The sequence below is a fragment of the Mesocricetus auratus genome, unplaced genomic scaffold (assembly GCF_017639785.1).
Source record: "Mesocricetus auratus isolate SY011 unplaced genomic scaffold, BCM_Maur_2.0 Super-Scaffold_100038, whole genome shotgun sequence".
Lineage (NCBI taxonomy): Eukaryota > Metazoa > Chordata > Mammalia > Rodentia > Cricetidae > Mesocricetus > Mesocricetus auratus.
Genome location: NW_024429216.1, coordinates 11,530,775 through 11,550,462, shown reverse-complemented (window position 1 = coordinate 11,550,462; position 19,688 = coordinate 11,530,775). Strand labels below are relative to the sequence as shown.

Sequence of the window (19,688 nt, the reverse complement as noted above, 5' to 3'; positions counted from 1 at the left end):
TTCTGTGTGGAAAGCCAGTGTCTCATTGAGGTTCCCGTATCTCAGTGTGCACCTACACCAGGCAAAGCCTCACCCAGCTCCCGTGATTCTCTTGTTTGGAGATGGCGCCTCGCTCTGTAGGCCAGGCTGGCTTTAAACTCGCAGCAATCCTCCTGCCTCTGCTGGGATTACACCTCCTTGCTCATCTGTCTTGACATGGTTCCATATGGGGGTGAACTGAAGATTATTCAGGGCTTGGGTCCCGGCTATCCACTTATCTTTGACCAAACCCTCAGCCTCTCTGGAGCCTCTCTCTGCTCATCTCTACAATGGGACGGTGACGGCTGTGTTTCCGGCTTCCTGTGCTGGTCTTAATTGTAGCCCAAGACATTAAACCCAAAGCTTTCTGAGAACTAGGCTTGTGAACATGCTGCCCTGCTTAGCTACAGTGATTCAGCTCAGTGGGAGAGTGCTTACCTAGGGTTTGGTCCTTATCTGGGGGTGAGAGGTGGGGGTTGGAGAGCAGAAACAAAAAATCACACACACACGCACACACACACACATGCACGCACGCACGCACGCACGCACGCACACACACACCCCGCAGAGGTGTCAGTCCCAACCCTGCTATCTCCCCAGTTTGTGACCTTGGGTGTGCTCCCTCTGGTCTCTGAGCGTCCTATTCTCTGTGACAGGAAAGGAATAGAGCCCTCACCTCCTTGACTTTCAGTGGCCTTTGGAGAATCGGACACTTGTATAGCTCCAGGCTCCATGGGTCCTGGTTAGCACTTGTTTGGGTCCAGTTTTTCCATGCTGTGTGACTCAGGGCTGATGAATTTCCCTCTCTGAACCTCGGTTATTGATCTGTAATACAGGATCATAGCTGCGCTCCCCTCCTGGACTTGTGAGGGTTAGATCAGACTGTTGAGTAATTGTGTCGCAGGCTGTGCCTCACATTCGGGGCTATTGAGACTAAGGAGAAACGCAAGACGGCCCAGAGGATAGGGACACTTGTCTCCAAGCCTGACAACCTGAGTTCAATCCTCAGGAGCCACGTGGTGGAAAGAGAGAACTGACTTCCAAAAGCTGCCCTCTGACCCACAGCCAACACACCCAGAAACACAACACAGGGTTTCTTTCTTTCTTTCCTTCTTTGTTTTCCAGACAGGGTCTCTCTGTATTGTTTTGGAGGCTGTCCTGGAACTCGCTCTGTAGACCAGGCTGGCCTGGAACTCACAGAGATCCGCCAAGACAGGGTTTCTTTATGTAACAGTCCTGGCTGTCCTGGAACTCACTTAGATCCACCTAACCTCTGCCTCCCAAGTGCTGGGATTTAAGAAGGTGTGTGCCACCACTGCTCGGCTCCAATTTTTTTAAATGTGTGCACGAGCGTGTGTATACATGTATGTATGAGTGTGCATGTGTGTATGTGTGTGCATGTGTGTATGTGTGTGCATGTGCCTCCTTGGTTTTTATATACCACATATATGCAAGTGACCAGAGAGGCCAGAAGAGGGTATTGGATCCCCTGGAGTGGGAGTTACAGGCAGTTGTGAGCTGCCCAATGTGGGTGCTGGGAGCCCAACTTGTCCTTTGTAAAAGCACTAAATGCTCTCCCAACAGCTCAGTCATTTCTCCAGCCTCCTTCAATTTTTTTTTTCGTTTTGGCTTTTCGAGACAGGGTTTCTCTGTGGCTTTGGAGGCTGTCCTGGAACTCGCTCTTGTAGACACATATACAAACACACATATGTAACTAACAACCATAAGCAACACACACACACACACGTTGAAAGAAAAAGCATACTAGGTCTCGAACTCACAGAGATCCGCCTGCCTCTGCCTCCCGAGTGCTGGGATTAAAGGCGTGCGTCACCAACGCCCGGCTCTAACTCGGTTTCAAAACCAAACCAAATACAAACGATACCAGTCATCAACAAAAACCCACATGGGCCAGTGCCAATGGTTCAGCTTCACCTATTCCAAGCTTGATGACCTGAGTTTGGTCCTGGAATCCAGTTGGTGGAAGGAGCTGTCTCCCGCAAGTTGTCCTCCCATCTCCATATGTAAGCTGTGGCATGCCCCCCCCACTATTAAGCAAAACAGGTAATAAAAAAATTAAACTGGACATGGTGGTACATGTCTTTAGTCCTAGAACCTGAGGAGGTAGATTCTGAATTCGAGGTCAGCCTGGTCTACATAGCAAGTTCCAGGACAACCAAAGATGCATAGTGAGACTCCAAAAAACAAAACCAAAGCCAAAAAATATATTTAAAAAAAAGGTAAGCCTTTAATCCCAGCACTCGGGAGGCAGAGGCAGGTGGATTTCTGTGAGTTCAAGGCCAGCTTGGTCTACAAATCGAGTTCCAGGACAGCCTCCAAAACAATACAGACAAACCCTGTATCAAAAAGCCAAAAAACAAAAAACAAAAAAAACGTAAGTCAAATCATAAGGTTCTGGATGATTCCGAGGGAAGGAAGGAGGGAAGAAGGAAGCAAGAATGAGCAACAGACATAAGCAAAGCCCTAAACTAAACAGGAGGGAAACTGAGGCCCACAGACTACCTACAAGGTCCTTTCCAGAAAACACAGAGTGCCTTGGAGGAGGGGCAGCCTGGAAATGTGCAGCTTCCAGTCTCCCTGGGAGACTGGAGCTAGCCAGGAGCCCTGGGCTGGAAGTGGCCCTTTAAATCTAAGCCCCACCTTTGCTGAGAGTGGGCTCTAGGGGAGTATTTAAAAGGGGGTGTGCCTCCTCTCTACTCCACAAACAGTCTGCTTGCTCCTGCCCTCCAACCTCACAGTCCCCGACCCCCCAGTCCCTGCCCAGTCCCCACAGCCACCAGCCACACAGAGGTGTCATGGACCTACCTCCCTTTGACATGTGGAAGGACTACTTTAACCTGAGCCGGGTGATACTGACAATAATCCAGGGCCGCAGCCACAGACTGGAGGATGGAGGCGCTGAGGCGTCTGCCCTCAGGAAGGAGAAGAGCGAGCTGGGGGTCTGCGGGAGCCTGGCCACCCTATGCAACTTCTGCAAACACAACGGAGAGTCTCGTCACGTCTATGCCTCGCACCAGCTGAAGACATCCGAAGGTGTGGTGGTGTGCCCCATCCTGAGGCACTACGTGTGTCCCCTGTGCGGGGCCACCGGGGACCAGGCTCACACGCTCAAGTACTGTCCACTAAACAGCAACCAGCAGTCTCTCTACCGTCGTGGTGGACGAAACTCCGCCGGACGCAAAGTCAAGCGTTAAGTAAGATCCATGAGGTCCCTGTCACCCACACTCCCAACCCCTCCTTACTTTGACCCTCCCCTCTGCTCACCCAGCCCTATGGGGGTTCCTAGATCCCACCGTTCTCTGAATCTTCAGGATCCTGAAACATTGGGGGTTGCTGGCAGCCCGGTCCACCTGTCTCAGAGATTCCTGACACTGAGAGCTGTTCTCCATGGACGGTGCATCTTGGTGGCTTCTTTTGGATTGTGACGTCCTGCTGATGGCACTAACCTAGCCTCGTTGACTTCTCAGATCCCCGGCAAAGATCCCTTGGGGGAACCCCCGGACTCTCCACCCTACAGAATCCCAGCGTGCCAGTCTTCAGAGTCCTGGGACAGTGCCAGAGACTGACCGGGACCATCACTACTAAGAACTTGACGTTCGTACCGACTGTGAGGTTGTCTGTCTTCATCTTCTTCAGCATCCACAGACTCGGCTTTCTCCATGGGACCATTCAAGCTCAGCGCTCAGTTCCTTGAACACGCCGGCCCAGCAGGAGCTGGAAGAGGGTCAGGACCCTCTTGGAAGGCGGCAGGGCCTTTGTGGCTTCAGGCTGCCTCGAGTGAGCTGAAGCCCACAGCTCCCCCTTCTTCACTACCATCCCAACTCACTTCCTCCCGCCCCAACCCCAATCATTGATGTATCCTCCCCCCAACGAGACATGTGTCTCTGCACCCCCAGTCCTGTTACTTGAGTGTTTTGCTAAATCAGTGTGAGTCCCACAGTCAAAAGAGTCTGATACCCAATAGGAACATGGTGACTGCTTAGATTTGAATTTTAGGGTCAAAGGACAACTCGCGGTAGGATTTTTAAGTTATTTAGGAGTTGGGTTTGGAGACGGGGTGCCGACGTACGGGTGGATGGGTGGAGCTCCCGTGAATAAAGAGTTTTAAGAGTTAGGTTTGAGATGCTGGCGTCTACAGTCTTTGTTGGTTGGCCCGCTTGGTGGGCTGTGCCTTTGGGTACGGGGGAGATAGGTGAAGGAAGACACTGCGCGCTGCATTCGCCTGAAACCTTGGGAACTCAGGAGGCACAGGAAAGGACCCAGAGCTGCCCCCTAGGTCCTCCAACACGGCTTGTCTGACTGGGACAGGTTCCCAAATACTTCTCAGCGTCCATCTAGACAGTGATTTCTTTTTCTTTGTTTTTAAAAACCTGTGGGGAGCTGGGTGGTGGTGGCACTCACAGACCTTGATCCCAGCACTCAGGAGGCAGAGGCAGGCGGATCTCTGTGAGTTTGAGGCCAGCCTGGTCTACAGAGCGAGTTCCAGGACAGCCAGGGCTACACAGAGAAACCCTGTCTCAAAAAAAGAAGCAAACTGGAAAGGCCAGGCAATAGTGATGCCTGCCTTTAATCCCAGCACTCAGGAGGCAGGAGCAGGTGGATCTCTGAGTTCCAGATCAGCCTGGTCTACAGAGCGAGTTCCAGGACAGCCAGGGCTATGTAGATAAGACCCTGTCTCAAACAAAACAAAAAAGAATCAGGGGGGCTGGAGAGATGGCTCAGAGGTTAAGAGCGCTGACTGCTCTTCCAGAGGTCCTGAGTTCAATTCCCAGCAACCTCGTGGTGGCTCACAACCATCTGTAATAATGCCCTCTTCTGGCCTGCATGGATACAGACAGAACACTGTATACATAACAAATAAATAAATCTTAAAAAAAAAGAATCTGCAGAGGGTGAGGACAGGGGTTACAACATCTAAGTGGTAGTAGTTAGATGATAATTCAAGGGAATTCACTCTCTCCTGCAGTGTGGGTCCTGGGGACTGAACTCAGGTCTCAAGCTTAGTGGCAAGTACCTTCTAACCACTGGGCAATCTCACCAGTCTGCTAACAGTTTTTCCTTCTGTTTTCTCTCTCCTGTTACCTGGAGATTGAATTTAGGAATCTACAGCTCTTGCCTTATTAGAACAGGGACCGCCAAGTCTGACTTTTGATAGATTTTAAACTTTGGGCTCCCGAATCCCATCACAAAACTTTTTTAAAAAGCATAAAGTAGGCCGGCGTTGGTGGCGCACGCCTTGAATCCCAGCACTCGGGAGGCAGAGGCAGGCGGATCTGTGTGAGTTCGAGACCAGCCTGGTCTACAGAGCGAGTTCCAGGACAGCCTCCAAAGCCACAGAGAAACCCTGTCTCGAAAAGCAACAACAACAACAAAAAGTATAAAGTAGCCACGTGGTCTTAACACAAGCCTTTAATTCCGGCCCTCGGAAGGCAAAGAGAGACGGATCTCACCTGTGAGTTCAAGGCCAGGCTGATGTAGTTAGCAAGTTTCAGGGCAGCCAGGGTTATTACACTGAGAAAACATGCCTCTAAAGACCAATACACGCGCACGCGCGCGCACACACACACACCAGAAGAGGGCATCAGATCCGTTGGTACCGGAGCTAAGGATGGTTATGACCCCCTCATTTGGGTACAGAAACCCAAACTCCAGTCCTCATGCGAGAGCTCTTAACTGCTAAGCTATCTCTGCAGCCCCTCCCCCGCCGCCTTTTCCTTAAGTGTGGTGGCGGCGCATACCTTGTCTTCCTAAGTATTCTAGAGGCTGCAGCGAGAGTATTACTGCAAGTTCAATGCCAGCCTGGGATACTTAGTGAGACGCCCTCAAAAACAGTTTTTGCAAGTGAACACCAAGAGGGAACAGAGTTCTGTCTTTCATACGGATAGCACCTTGAGCTATGTGGGCGCCCATAAATAACTGTCGGATAAATGAAGCACCGTTTACTCAATGACCTTGCAACTGCAGGCACTGAAAAAAAAAATCTTCACAAAGCTAAACTCTGTCATCCAGCCATTCAATTCATACAACTGGTGCTCTTGATTCATTCCTGCTCGGCGCTTTTGATTAAAATGGGCCATAGCCAGGATCGCCGTCCGCGCCCTCCAAGAAACTCCAGCCTTTCAACTCCCTTGCCGAGCGGTGACGTCAAAACGTGAACAGAGGGCCTCCCAGGCGTGATTGGGAGGTTGCTGGGTTGCTATAGTTACCACCTCCGCATGGGCGGGGAGTATCTCCAGGGTGCCCCGCCTCAATCCGTAGGCGGTAGTTCCCGAGCGAGCCAACGCTGGGGCGTGATTGGGCGTGGGCAAGGTTTCCTAACGCCCCCCATCGCCACCCACGCAGTTGTCATGGAAACTAAACTCTACTCCCTCCCCACCGCTCCCTCTTGTTTCTCTAACAAAAAAAAAGACTTTCTGCTTAACGGAAAGAGTAGGCTAGCGGACTCCCCCAAAAGAAAAACCTCTATTCTAGAGCTCTCTGCAGCATCTTTCCTTCCTCAGCTGCACCCGCACTTGGATTTAGTCCTGGGTACCCCCTCCGGGCAAGGTGCCAGCGACACGCATGCGGGCTATAGGTCTGCACATGCGCAATTGCGCAGGAGATGCCCAGGGAAACTGGCGCAATGCTAAGTGTGCGGCTGCGCAGCCGCGTCCTGCTGGAGAGGCAGAGCGATGAGCAGTTCTGCGCTTGCGCCATGCGGAGACGCTAGGCGCAGAGAACGCTGCCCTGGCTCTCGGGGCGTCTGGAGACAGCGTTCGCCCAGCGCGCATGCGCCACGGCTCTTGATGCTACTGGGGGCGGGGCCCAGAGGGGGAGGGAGAGGCGGGGGGGAGGGAAGAGGCTGCAGAAGCCGAAGCCCTGACCCACCGGCAGGCAGGGGCTGCGGCGGCGCGGGTGAGTGACCCACGGCCCAACTGGGTCCCCATCGCCTGCGCTCCATCGCTCTTCCTGGAGTCCCAGAGAGCTTCGGGGACTCCCTCCTCTTGTCTAGGACCCCCGTCACCCCCAGAGCTCCCCTTCCAGGCGTTCCCAGCACCCCCACAATCCCTGCAGACCCTCAGCCTTAATATTTCACCATTTTGCTTAGAGGCTCCCATCTCACCTCTATTCCTGAACGTTGCCTCTCAGGGACCCTAAAGCAGACCCCCCCCACACACACTGCCCTGGGAGCCCCCTAGCGCTCCCCTCCGACCTGGGTGCCCCCTTTCTGCTGCATTGCCCGGTTGGCATCACTTCAAAGTGTTCGACCCCCGGGGCATCCCTTTCCTGTTCCCTTGCGCCCCCGTTCTCCTCTGAGTCCTGCAGCGAACACCCTTCTCCCTTCCACTTTTGCTCATTTCCCTCCATCCTTCCAGACTGTCCGCCAGTACCCATCAACTCCTCCGTGAGGCTTTCGGCGGCCGTGAGAAACACAAGATGGGCACTGGGCGGGTGTCACCTACGAGCAAGCACCTGTGATTGCTCTCAGCAGCTCGCCGCTCCCACCGCGACTTTTTTTGCACAGGGGACCGGAGGAGCCCGTGTCGGGGCGACACGGGGACACCGAGCCCCCGCCAGCGCTGTTCACCCTTTGCCCGCAGAGCCGGCGCCCCCCATGCGCCAGGCAGCCGATCGGTGGCGTCTGGGGGCACCATGGCCTCGGCGACCGCGGCAGCGGCTCCGGGCGAAGCGGAGGAGACCACCCGGCTCCGCAAACCGCGGTTCTCCTTCGAGGAGAACCAGATCCTGATCCGAGAGGTGCGTGCCCACTACCCTCAGCTCTACGGCTCGCAGAACCGTCGGGTGAGCGTGGCCGAGCGGCGGCGAGTGTGGGACAGCATCGCCAGTAAGATCAATGGCATCACCAGCTGGAAGCGCACGGGCCAGGAGGTTCAAAAGCGTTGGAACGACTTCAAGCGCCGCACCAAGGAGAAGCTGGCCCGAGTGCCGCACTCCACGCAGGGCGCGGGGCCCGCCGCCGAGGACACCTTCTCCACGGAGGAGGAGACTATTTTCGCCATCCTGGGGCCGGGTGTGGCGGGGCCCGGAGCTGGCGCCGGGGCTGAGGAATGCCCGGCAGCCGCCTCTTCACAGCCGCAAGCTCCGTCCGCGGGGACACAACGGTGTGTTTTGTCGGAGGACCGAAGGCAGGATCGACGGGCAGGTGAGTCCCAAAGCCACTCCTTTAACAACTGCAAACTCTTCTAAAGCCCACTGTATGCAGTTCACGCCCAGATCCTTGGGGCGTGTTTATCACATTCTCTTAAAAACTGCGGGAGGTGGGTGTTGTCACCCGCGTTTTAGAGCTGGAGCGATAAGGTCAGAGAAAGGATATGATTTAGACTTGGTCCAGGCAGTGGGCCTGTAATTCTAGCACTCCGGAGGCAAGGTAAGAGAAAAAGGAATTCAAGGTTAGCCTGTGCCTCAGGAGACTCCGCTCAAAAGAAGGGTGAGGAGGGGCGGTCTGCGGGTGCCCAGTTGGTAGTGCCTTCCTAGCTTGCAGGGCTTCTGGGTCGGATCCCCCGGCACTGCATAGATCCGTGTGGTGGCTCCTGACTGTAATTCCAATACCTTGAAGTTGGTGACAGAAGACCAAGGTTGTCTTTGGGTGTGTAGGGAGTTAAAGGCAAATCTGAGCAGCGTGAGACCTCCCCCCCCCCCCCATCTCTCCAAAAATAATAATGATTTGAAAGACAGAGTAAAGAAAATGGCTTGTCTCGGATGTCTGGACAGCCACTCGGTAATTGTCAGAGGTAGGCATGGAAGCCACCCTAGGAGGTCTGTATCTGGGACTTGTCATCAGCCGCCAGGCAGGGTTTCAGTAGGTGGGGCCAGCCTCTCCTCCCAGTTCCCTTGGAGGCTGAGACAGGAGGATCCGGGGACCTCAGTGCCTGCAGCGTGAATTCATTAACAGTCTGGGAATCTTTCGGAGACCCTGCAGCAAAATCAAAAGCAGAAAGAGGGCAGGTTACTGCTGGAGTGCTTGGCCGGCATGCACGGGGCTCCAGAGTTCATTTCCAGCCGGGAGAATAAATGGAGGGAGAGATGGGGGTGGGGGGGGGGCGGTAAGTGGGAATCTGTCCTGGGTGCTGCCTAGAGGCAGAGTCCAGGCTGAGTGTTAATCACAGTGTTGTCACTTGAATGTGTCACTTCTGCCGGTGAAGAGTAAGTTCCCCCCTCTGAGGGTTTCTGTGAGAATTTAGTGTGGCAAAGCAGACGGATTGCTTGCTGTGGTGTCTCCGGGGGGCGTGGCCAGCTTGTGATGTAACGGTCAACAGTTGGAGGGGTCCGTACTGTAAGCCCAAGACTTGGAGAAGTGTGGTGACTTCCTCAAGGTCAAGTTGGAAGAGCTGTCCTGGGGACTGTCCCTGCTGCTGGAATCCTGTTCAGCCTTCACGCTGGACTATCTTTTTTCTCTCTCTTTCCACCTCGGGGTCGCAGGATTGAAGTCAAGCTGTCGGGTTTTGCACAGCAGGCGTCACCTCCCTGGCCCCCTCCGCTAGGTATTCATAGGATGAGTTCAGAGAGGTTCCTTTCTCTACCTGAAGTCACACAAGCAAGTAAAGACTGGGATGTGGCCGGGCGTTGGTGGCGCACGCCTTTAATCCCAGCACTCGGGAGGCAGAGGCAGGCGGATCTCTGTGAGTTCGAGACCAGCCTGGACTACCAAGTGAGTTCCAGGACAGGCTCCAAAGCCACAGAGAAACCCTGTCTTGAAAAAAAAACCAAAAAAAAAAAAAAAAGACTGGGATGTTTGACGGTATCTATGCCCGACTGCTTGTCGTGGGTAGCACAGGAGGCTTGTACGTCAAGGTCAGGACTTGTGACTCAGGTAGAGGGGACGTGGGAGCCGGGAAACCGCCAGCTCTTCCTGGGAAGTGGTCCCACCAGACCAGACGGTGACACCAAGTTTATGTGCGTTCGTGTGCTGTGTGCATGTGTGTAGGGATGCATGTATGCACGCGCATGGAGAAACCCAAAGTTGATGGCGGAGTTGTCACCCCTTTTCACTGTTGTCTGTGCGTCAGGGTCACTCAGTCAAGCCCAGAGCTCACTAATGGGGCTAGCCCAGCAGCCAGCTTGCCGTGGAGGTTTTCCCTCTGTCTGCCTTCCAACCCTGGAATTGCAGGCTTGTTACCGTGCCTGCCCTTCATGTGGACTCCAGGGCTCTGGGCTCTGGTCCTCACGTTTCCGAGGGATCACCTCATGAACTCCCCTAGTTTTTTAAAAAAGTTGTTGGAAGCCGGGCGTTGGTGGCGCACGCCTTTAATCCCAGCACTCGGGAGGCAGAGGCAGGCGGATCTCTGTGAGTTCGAGACCAGCCTGGTCTACAAAGTGAGTTCCAGGACAGCCTCCAAAGCCACAGAGAAACCCTGTCTCGAAAAACCAAAAAAAAAAAAAAAAAAAAAAAAAAAAAAGTTGTTGGAAGTCACTTCATTTGTTTTTAAATACCCGATAAATGTGCCTAAGCCTGCTTCTTGGGTCGATGCTGAGTGCATACATTAGAGGACAAGACAAATTCTTCTCCCTTCCGGAACTGGTGTAGTTGGGGGAAACGTGCCACAAACAGTCACTTAATGCCACCACATATTAATTATCCACTATCAACAAGAGAATGAAAGCAGACAGTGGTGGCGCACGCCTTTAATCCCAGCACACAGGAGGCAGAGACAGGCGGATCTCTGTGAGTTCAAAGCCAGACTGGTCTACAGAGTGAGTTCCAGGACAGCCTCCAAAGCTACAGAGAAACCCTGCCTCGAAAAACAAACAAACGAACACATAAGAGAAATGAAGTCTGTTGAGAGGATATCAAGCCAGGCAATGGCGGCTCACCCTGAAATCCCAGCACTTGGGAGTCTTTGTTTTGAGGCTAGCCTGGGCTGCATAGAGAGACTCTATGCCAAAATTACTTAGAGTGATAAAGTCAGGGAGGGCTTCCTGGAGGTGATGAGACCAACCAGAATTTTGAATTTACATATGTGTCTCCCAGTATTCAGTGGGTATCTGAGGGAAGAGGCTTTCTGCTTAACTAACTTTTTTTAAGTTTTAAAAAAATTTTTATTATGTATGCATATAGTGTTCTATGCTTGGACACCAGAAGAGGGCACTAGATGATCTCATTACAGATGGTTGTGAGCCATCATGTGGTTGCTGGGAATTGAACTCAGGTCCTCTGGAAGAGCAGCCAGTGCTCTTAACCTCTGAGCCATCTCTCAGCCCCTTAACTAACTTTTATTTGTTTGTTTTGCACAGATTCTTTCTGGGTAGCCTTGGCTGTCCTGGAACTTGCTTAGATCAGGCTGGCCCTGAACTCACAGAGATCGGAGTGCCTCTGTTCCCCAAGTGTTGGGATTAAAAGTGTGCGCCACAGCACCCAGCCTGACTAGCCTCTTCCTACTGTGTGAAAGCTACAGATCGGAAGTCTATAAAGAAGAGGGGGGTCGGACACTGAGCATCTGCATGTTTGCTGGCACTGGAAACTGAGCTGGGCAATCACACGTCTCTGACGTAGTATTTGAAGGAGAGCCTGGTGGTGGCCACACACACCCTTGTAAATCCCAGCACTCGGGAGGCAGAGGCAGGTGGATCTCTGTGAGTTCGAGGCCAGCCTGCTCTACAGAGCTAGTTCCAGGACAGCCAGGGCTACACAGACACACCCTGTTTTGGAAAACAACAACAAAAGACACCCCCCCCCAAAAAAAGAAAGGAGGGCCTGAGAAGTGGCTTAGTGGTTAAAGGTGCTTGCCACCAAGCCTGACAACCTGAGTTCAATCCCTGGGACTGACATGGTAGACAGAGAGACGCGTTGTCTTGTGACTTCTACATGCACAACATGGCATGTGTGCCTGAACCCCCATAAACACAAACAAATGGGTAAATATGCAATAATTTAAAAAAAACAACAACATGGAAAAGAGGGCTGGGCCAACAGCTCAGTGGTAAAGCCCTTGCCTAGAATTCCCCAGTGAGGGGCTGGGGTGTGGTTTAGTGGTAAAGTCCCTGCCTAGAATCCCCCAGTGAGGGGCTGGTGAGTGGTTCAGTGGTAGAGCCCCTGCCTAGAATTCCCCAGTGAGGGGCTGGGGTGTGGTTCAGTGGTAGAGCCCCTGCCTAGAATCCCCCAGTGAGGGGCTGGGGTTGTGGCTCAATGTTAGAGCCCCTGCCTAGAATCCCCCAGTGAGGGGCTGGGGGCCATGGCTCAGTGGTAGAGCCCCTGCCTAGTTGTGCAAGGCCTGGAATCCCATCCCTGGGCTGGAAAAACAGCAGCTAGCACAATGAAGCCCTTGGCTGGTGAAGCTCACCTAGAATGATTAGACAGACAACAAACATGGATTCCATGCCCAGGGGAAATGAGTGCTCAAAGAGATCACTTAGGGCTAAATGCAGAGCCAGGAAAGGACTAGCAGCCACTTTAGATAACAGCCTAGAGATGTCTCCTGGAGGAGATAACACTAGAGCCTGCAGGCCTGGAAGCCACCTCGATGGTTGCCCTAGGGCCCTAGGCAGCCGCTGATTCCCTGTCTGCATCTGTAGATGAGTACGTGGTAGACATTGCATGTACGCTGGGACACGGACGCCTTCCTGGAGCCCAGCTATGTTTGGTGGTACCCCACAAGGCTGATGGCAGAGAAGGGACTGGGGGGGTGTTGGATGAGGGCAGGGAGCCCAATAGGGAGACGATGCTGGCCGGGCGTTGGTGGCGCACGCCTTTAATCCCAGCACTTGGGAGACAGAGGCAGGCAGATCTCTGTGAGTTCGAGGCCAGCCTGGTCTACAAGAGCTAGTTCCAGGACAGCCTCCAAAGCCACAGAGAAACCCTGTCTCGAAAAACCACAAAAAAAAAAAAAAAAAAAAAAGGAGACGATGCTGGTCAGACAAGGCCACAGCTGTAGCCTCGGAAGAGTCTAGATTGGGCGTTGGGTTTAGTCAGGTTTACGTGGAATGGCGTCTGCACGGGGATAGTGTCTTGAGGAGAAAGAGCCAGGTGTGGAGGTGCGGCCTGCGATCTCAGCTGCTGAAGGAGGCTGATAGTTCGAGGCCAGCCTGGACGAGTCAGCAGAACCTTGTCTCATCGAGCAGAGGCGCTGGAGAGCGGGGCTAGGTAAGATGTCTGCCATTGACAGAGGTCACAAGCTCCGGGCCCAGCATCCATACCAGCAGGTCACAACCACGGGAACGTCAGCCTCAGGGCGTCTGCCCTCACCTGCACGCACCCACGCAGTCACACACGCATACACGGAATTACACGTCAAAAGCCTTGGCTGCAGGGAGGAGTGATGAGCAAAGGGGTCAAGACTGGGCTGGTGAAACCCACAGAAACAGCTGACCTGAACAAGGGGGAGCTCACAGACCCCAGACTGATGGCTGAGAGGCCAGCATGGGACTGATCCAGACCCCCTGAATGTGGGTGTCAGTGAGCAGGCCTAGGCAATCTATGGGGTTTTGGGTAGTAGATCGGTATTTATCCCTGGCACACAAGTGGGCTTTGGGAGCCCATCCCACATTGAGGGATGCTCTCTCAGCCTGGACTCTTGGGGGAGGGCCCGGGCCCTCCTCGGAACGAAATGACAGACTCTAGAGATCCCCAATGGAGGGCCTCACCCTACCTGGGGAATGGAGTGGGGATTGGGTGGGGGGCTGGGGGGAACGGGTGAGGAGGGGAGAGAGTGGGAGTGGGAGCTGGGACTAATTTAAATATATAATTAAAAAGTTAAAAAAAAACCTTAGCTGGGTGGTGGTGGCGCACGCCTTTATTCCCAGCACTCGGGAGGCAGTAGCAGGAGGATCTCTGTGAGTTCCAAGAGAGCATGGTCTACAGAGCGAGTTCAAGGAAAGCCAGGGCAGTTACATGGAGAAACCTTGTCTCAAAAAACCAAGAATACATAAAAAGTAAATTAAAAATCTTTTTTAAAAAATTGGGTTGAGCCAGGCAGTGGTGGGACACGCCTTTTTAAATCCCAGCACTCAGGAGGTAGAGGCAGGCAGATCTCTGAGTTTGAACTGCCAGCGTGATCTACAAAGCTACACAGAGAGACCCTGCGGGGGCGGGGGAGGGGAGGAGCAGTGCTGGAGAATGAACACAGGTGGTAATATGCTTGCTGCAGAAGTGTGAAGTTCTGAGTTCCGTCCCCAGAACCCAGGCTCATGTAAACAGATGTAGTTTACATTAGTGAAATCCCAGCACGGGAGAGGTGGAGTCAGGAGGACCCTGGGGGCCATGTTGGCCAGCCAGCCAAACCAAATCAGTGAACTCCTGGACCCGGAGAGGCTCGGTTTCAAAAACAGTTTGGATAGTCCATGTGCACATGCGCGCACCTACCTACCCCCTTACACATACATACACATGCGCACGTACACACAGAGACTATCGCTACTAAAAGGTGGCTGGTGTATGTAATTTAATGGTAGAGCACATACCTTACTTGCATGAAACTGTGGTCCAACTCCAGGAGAGGAAGAGCGGAATGGGGGAATGAAGGAGTGATTTTTGCCCCAGCCGCTGGAGAAACACGGAGCTCCTGTCTCTAACGAGACTTCGGTGAATGAGGAAGACATGTATATATAGGGTGGCGGGGATCGGGAGCTCGTGTCAGTAGCGAGTTTGGAATGTCATTAGACAGTGCACACACTGAGAGCATTGCCCCCTGGAGACACCAGAGAGGCCAAGGCTCCATCCAGCTCAGGGAAGAGGGGTTCAGGGCACCCAGGATCATAGTCCTCTTGGCAGACTGTTCAAGTCCAGGAGTGTGAATCAAGTCCCAGGTGAATATGTGTTGGGATGCCCAGGTGGGGACAGAAATCCTGTCCCTGCTGTGGTAGCTGGGGATTGTTTCCAGAAGCATGGGCGGTGTATCAGCCCTTATCTTTCCAGAGACTCCAGCTGAGAGGAGCAGGGGTGAATGTCCAGATGATTCTGAGCTTTGGGACAGCAAGACTTCTGTCCTCTGAAGCTGGTTGCCAGATTTAATGCATTGACCCCTCTGCATTCAGAGACTGGTGTCATGGGGCTCTGGCCTCTCACATGCTCTTACCTGGGTGGTCTTACTACCGTATTTCTGGGGCCTCCAGAATACAAATATTTCAAGCAAGAGCCTCAATAGCTGTCCAGCTTTTGGCATGTGTGCCTGTGTTCGTGTGTGTGTGTGTGTGTGTGTGTGTGTGTGTGTGTGTGTGTGTGTGTGTGTGTGTTTCTGAGGTGGGTGAGGTCTTGGGTGTTTTGTTGGTGATATTTATTTATTTTTATTTATGTTTTTTTTTTAAACAGGGTTTCTCTGTGTAGTGTTGGAGCCTGTCCTGGCACACACTCTGTAGACCAGGCTGGCCTGGAACTCACAGAGATCCACCTGCCTCAGCTTTCAGAGAGCTGGGATTTAAAAAGGCATGCACCACTGCCGCCAGGCTGTTGCTTTTTTTTTTTTTTTTTTTTTTTTTTTTTTTTTGTTTTTGTTTTCCGAGACAGGGTTTCTCAGTATTGTTTTGGAGGCTGTCCTGGAACTCGTTCTGTAGACCAAGCTGGCCTCGAACTCACAGAGATCCGCCTGCCTCTGCCTCCCGAGTGCTGGGATTAAAGGCATGCGCCACCAACCCCCGGCTGGGTTGTTGCTTTTTAAAGGGTGGATGTGGTCTACTATCATCCAAGCTGGGCTTAAACTGAGTCTGTAATGGATGCAGGCCTTCGAAGACCTTCTCAGTCCCCTCCCTGCTTTGGATTCCTAGTACTGGGATTTAGTCTAAAAGGCAAAGGCAAAACAGTTGTGTGTAATACCTGCACTTAGAAGTTGAAGCAAGAGGGTCGGGAGCACCGGACGCACGGAGAGCCCGTGTTTCATCGTAGGAGGAAGGGATTGAGAACCAGGAAGCTAAAACGGGAAATGAAGCCTCACAGGCTCATTATAACTTAACCCAAGGCCTCTCTCTTTACAGATACCCCAGCCCAGAGCAAAGGGGGCTCCAGCAGCCCGGAGTCCTGTTCCCGGCCCTCTTGCAATCCCCCGGAAGCCAAGGAGCGTGAGTCCCCATCCCCTGCAGCCATGCAGCCTGTCCAGCTGCCCCGCCTGGCCTTGACTCCACCGCTACCTGCCCCTCCACCTCCACCCACGCCGCTGGCGCAAGTGGCACCCTCACCCCCTAGCCCGCCTCCTCGGCCCGCCTTAGCCCCAGAACAATCCCTGGACTTTCTGCGGGCTCAGCAGGAGACTGCCAATGCCATCAGAGAGCTGGCTGGCACCCTTCGGCAGGGTCTGGCGAAACTGAGCGAGGCCCTCAGCGCCCTGTTACCCCTTCTGCCGGGAACCCCGGCTGACCTGCTGCCTCCGCCCCCACCGCCATCTCTGCCCCCACCTCCCAAGCCAGTCCTGCCCCCACCCGCCCCCAAGGTGGAGATGGCCCCAGAGCCTGTGTCCGTGGTAGCCGCTGTCGTGGATGGGGCGGTGGTGGCAGCCAGAGGGGTGATCATCTCCCCTAGGAGCGAGGAAGGGGTGCCCAAACCGCCCCCAGCCCCACCCCTTCCCCTCCACGACTCGCCACCACACAAAAGGAAGAAAGGCTTCCCCACACGGAAGAGGCGAGGCCGCTGGAAGTCTCCGTGAAATCTGCTCCCGTCCGCGCTCCTGCCTGCAAACCCCCTCCCTGCTTGGCGCAGTCGAGGAGGAAGATGCTGTTCGCCCACCCTCGCTGCGCCCTGGCTTCCTGCTCTAGGGAAGTGAGCACCCCACTTCCTGTGCTAGTTAGTGCCTGATTCTCTGGGTGGGACACCCTCAGCCCCGTTCTCTGGTACAGTGGTTGTCTGCCTGACTGCCTCCTGTAACCCCAACTTGTAAGCCATCAATTTTACGTTGTTATATTGCCCCTCGTGGGGTGGGACGGGGGACCTCCTGGCTCTGTGACTGCCCCTTTGCCTAACAGTTGCTGTCCTTGAAGAGAAGCAACGCGTGGGGGCTTCCCTACTCTACCCCAGCCCAGACTTCGGAAGGGTTGGGCGTTTGCTAGACAAATAAGAATGTAGAGGCAGAGGACTTTAGGGACAGGGAGGTGGGATTCGGACTGAGGAGGTTTAGGCGGGGTCCTCTGCCTCCGGTTGCTGCGTGGCATGTCTGACCTCCGGAGCTCGGCCCCCCCCTTCTCCTCAGTGCTGACAAGATGTCAATAAACTTATTTTCGTACAATTAACTTGAGGCTCTGAGACAGGCCTTGGAAGTACTGCATTTAGGGCTGCTCCACCCATCCCCTGGTAGGTCACACCCTCCCAGAGGCCACACCTCCTGAACTTGCCCCTCTAAGTCTGAGCTAACCCTGGTCTGGAAGCCCAGAGTGAAGGTTGTAATCCCAGCTACTCGGGTGGCTGAGAGCGAGAAATCTTGAGTTTGAGCCTGTATAAAAAAAAAAGTCTCCAACGAATATTACAAACTTCAGATGTAATTCGAGTTCACGCGGGACCGTGTTGAGAGCAGTTCAGTAAAGCAACTTGGGTGGTGACTGCGTCAAGACAGACAGACAGTTGCCTGAGGGTCAGAGTCCCAGAATTATACAGAATAAAAAACAGGCTTTTACAGGTTTTTTTTTCCCCGTGTTTTTTCCGAGACATGGTTTCTCTGTGTAACAGTCCTGACAGTCCTGGAACGCTCCTTGAAGACCAGGCTGGCCTCAAACTCACAGAGATCCTCCTGCCTCTGCTTCCCAAGTGCTGGGTTAAAATCGTGTGCCACCCGCGCACGGTGGCTTCTACACTTTAAGACCTTTTAGAAGGGGATCATGGCTCACACTTGCAATCCCAGTAATAGGGAGGCAGACATAGAAAATTGCCTTGAGTTCAGGGGCAAGCTTTGTTTTGTTTTTTTTGGCTGTCCTGGAACTCACTCTGTAGACCAGGCTAGCCTCGAACTCACAGAGATCCGCCTGCCTCAGCTTTTGGAGTACTGGGATTAAAAGCGTTCACCACCACCTCCAGGCCTTCGAAGCCTGTCTTTGAAAAAGAAAAAAAAAATTTTTGAAGCCAGGCACGGTTATGTAGTTTTGAAATATCAGCCCTCAGGAGGTTGAGGCAGAAGGATCTAAAGCTTGACAACCAGCCAGGGCTACCGTAGTAAGACCCGGCCTCAAGACGACAAAAAACACCGGCTGGTTGTGGGTCTCTGCTGCAGAACACTTAGCAGAAGGCCCTGGATCCCATCCCAGCACCAAGAAGAAGCAAGAGCATGTAAATAAACAGTAGTACACCGGACCAACGGTTGTGAACATAGTATCTCCCAGGAAACGACAAAAATAGGCGAGAGAAAAGTGTTAAACTAGGAGCGCAGGTGGTAGGTAAAATTGTGACTGAAATAAGCAGAAAGCCGGGGCTGCTGCGACGGGACCGGGGGTGAGAAAGCAGGCAGCCCCCGCTGCGTGCCAACCGGATGCTTGCAAACTGGCAAGATAACTCGGTATTCCTTGAGAGCATCGGCGGGGACCCGGGCCGAGTGAAGGAAAGAGGCTGATGTGAAATATACATCGCTTCTCCCCCATAGCCTGGGAGGTAAAAACTCGGGGTGCCCAGAGGCGGACTGGGCCCACCAGGTCATTAAAGGCACTTGAGGGGCTGGCACGGCCATCCCCCAGCAACCTCCTCTTGGCTCCCTCAATCCCGATCCCAGAACCACAAGAGTTCCCCCCCTGCCCCGCACCCCCGCCAAGAAAAGAAAAATGCCATCTAGCAAATTGGTGGGGGGGGGGGGCGTGCAACAATCGGGAAGGCCTCCCCCAACCTTCCAGGCAGAGGAAGTGCGTCACGTCGTCCGTCTCGCAGAGCATTTTGGGAAGTGTAGTGAGATTGGGGGGGCGCGGAGAAGCCGACCGAGTAACCCTTTGGAGACCAAAGCGCCCGCCGGCTGCAGCGGCATTGGAAGGCGCTCGGCGCCGCTCCCTCAACGGATGAGGGCCTGGCTCCGAAGCCTTCGGTCCTCTCTCTGCTCATCCTATGGCCTGCGAGCCTCCCTCGAGGCTGGTCCCCCGAGGAGTCTGGGGGAGGACAAGGTGGCAAGGCGACACCCCTCTCCGAGACAGTTTCCCGGCTTCCCGGTCCCTTGAAAGCATCCAATCAGAACCTCTCCGCCCCATCACAAAAGAAGGCTGCTGCCTCCCTAGCCCGTCATTGGCCCCTTCGTGGAGGGGCGGGATTCTCAGAGAGGGCAAGACTCTTCCCTGAAACGGCTCAGCAAGTCAGAGCAGAAAGGGCTTGCCGGGTTCTGGGCTGGGGGTGTCAGGACTGTAATCCCAGCACTGGGGATGCTGAAGCAGGAGGACCGCAGGGAGTCTGAAGCCAGCCTCGGTTGCAAAGGCCGGCCGTAGAAAAAGTAAAGAATAAAGCCAAAGTCTCAAAGAAGAAGCGGGGAGAGGGGGACAGAAAAAAAATGCATGCACCAGAACTTGTCCTCTTCCCCCCCAAGCATTCATGAGTGAGTCCACGACCGGTTCCCTGGACCCCTGTGTGCGAACCCCGGCTTCACGACGAAGACCTAAGGAAGGAAGCCACGCAGAGGACAGCCGGCCGCGGGCGCCTACTCTTCCCGCCGCCGCCTTCTGCCCAGTCCGTTCCCCTTTAAGAAGCATCCCCGACGGGACTACATTTCCCAGAAGGCTTTGCCCGCGCGTTATGTAACTTTCCCTGCGAAGCGGCCTCTGGGGCAGAAGAAGGA

General features: G+C 53.9%; 2 protein-coding genes across 2 annotated transcripts; both read left to right on the top strand.

The window, feature by feature from the left end:
- Positions 1 to 2,722: 2,722 nt before the first annotated feature.
- Positions 2,723 to 3,306, top strand: Nanos2 (nanos C2HC-type zinc finger 2). The gene has a single exon (XM_005086284.2). The coding sequence runs from the start codon at positions 2,835 to 2,837 to the stop codon at positions 3,231 to 3,233; it is 399 nt and encodes a 132-aa protein (XP_005086341.1). The 5' UTR covers positions 2,723 to 2,834; the 3' UTR covers positions 3,234 to 3,306.
- A 3,549-nt stretch (positions 3,307 to 6,855) lies between these two features.
- On the top strand, positions 6,856 to 17,184 carry LOC101831190 (Myb related transcription factor, partner of profilin). Its single transcript, XM_005086285.4, has 3 exons — positions 6,856 to 6,933; positions 7,395 to 8,182; positions 15,940 to 17,184. The coding sequence occupies exons 2-3, from the start codon at positions 7,672 to 7,674 to the stop codon at positions 16,602 to 16,604; spliced, it is 1,176 nt and encodes a 391-aa protein (XP_005086342.1). The 5' UTR covers positions 6,856 to 6,933; positions 7,395 to 7,671; the 3' UTR covers positions 16,605 to 17,184.
- Positions 17,185 to 19,688: the final 2,504 nt, after the last annotated feature.

What these genes read in the sequence shown, in the direction of transcription:
- LOC101831190 (XM_005086285.4), top strand. Translation starts at nt 7,672, where the DNA reads ATGGCCTCGGCGACCGCGGCAGCGGCTCCGGGCGAAGCGGAGGAGACC. An exon ending in AAGGCAGGATCGACGGGCAG is followed by an intron (nt 8,183 to 15,939) that starts GTGAGTCCCAAA and finishes CTCTCTTTACAG; the next exon opens with ATACCCCAGCCCAGAGCAAA.
- Nanos2 (XM_005086284.2), top strand. Translation starts at nt 2,835, where the DNA reads ATGGACCTACCTCCCTTTGACATGTGGAAGGACTACTTTAACCTGAGC.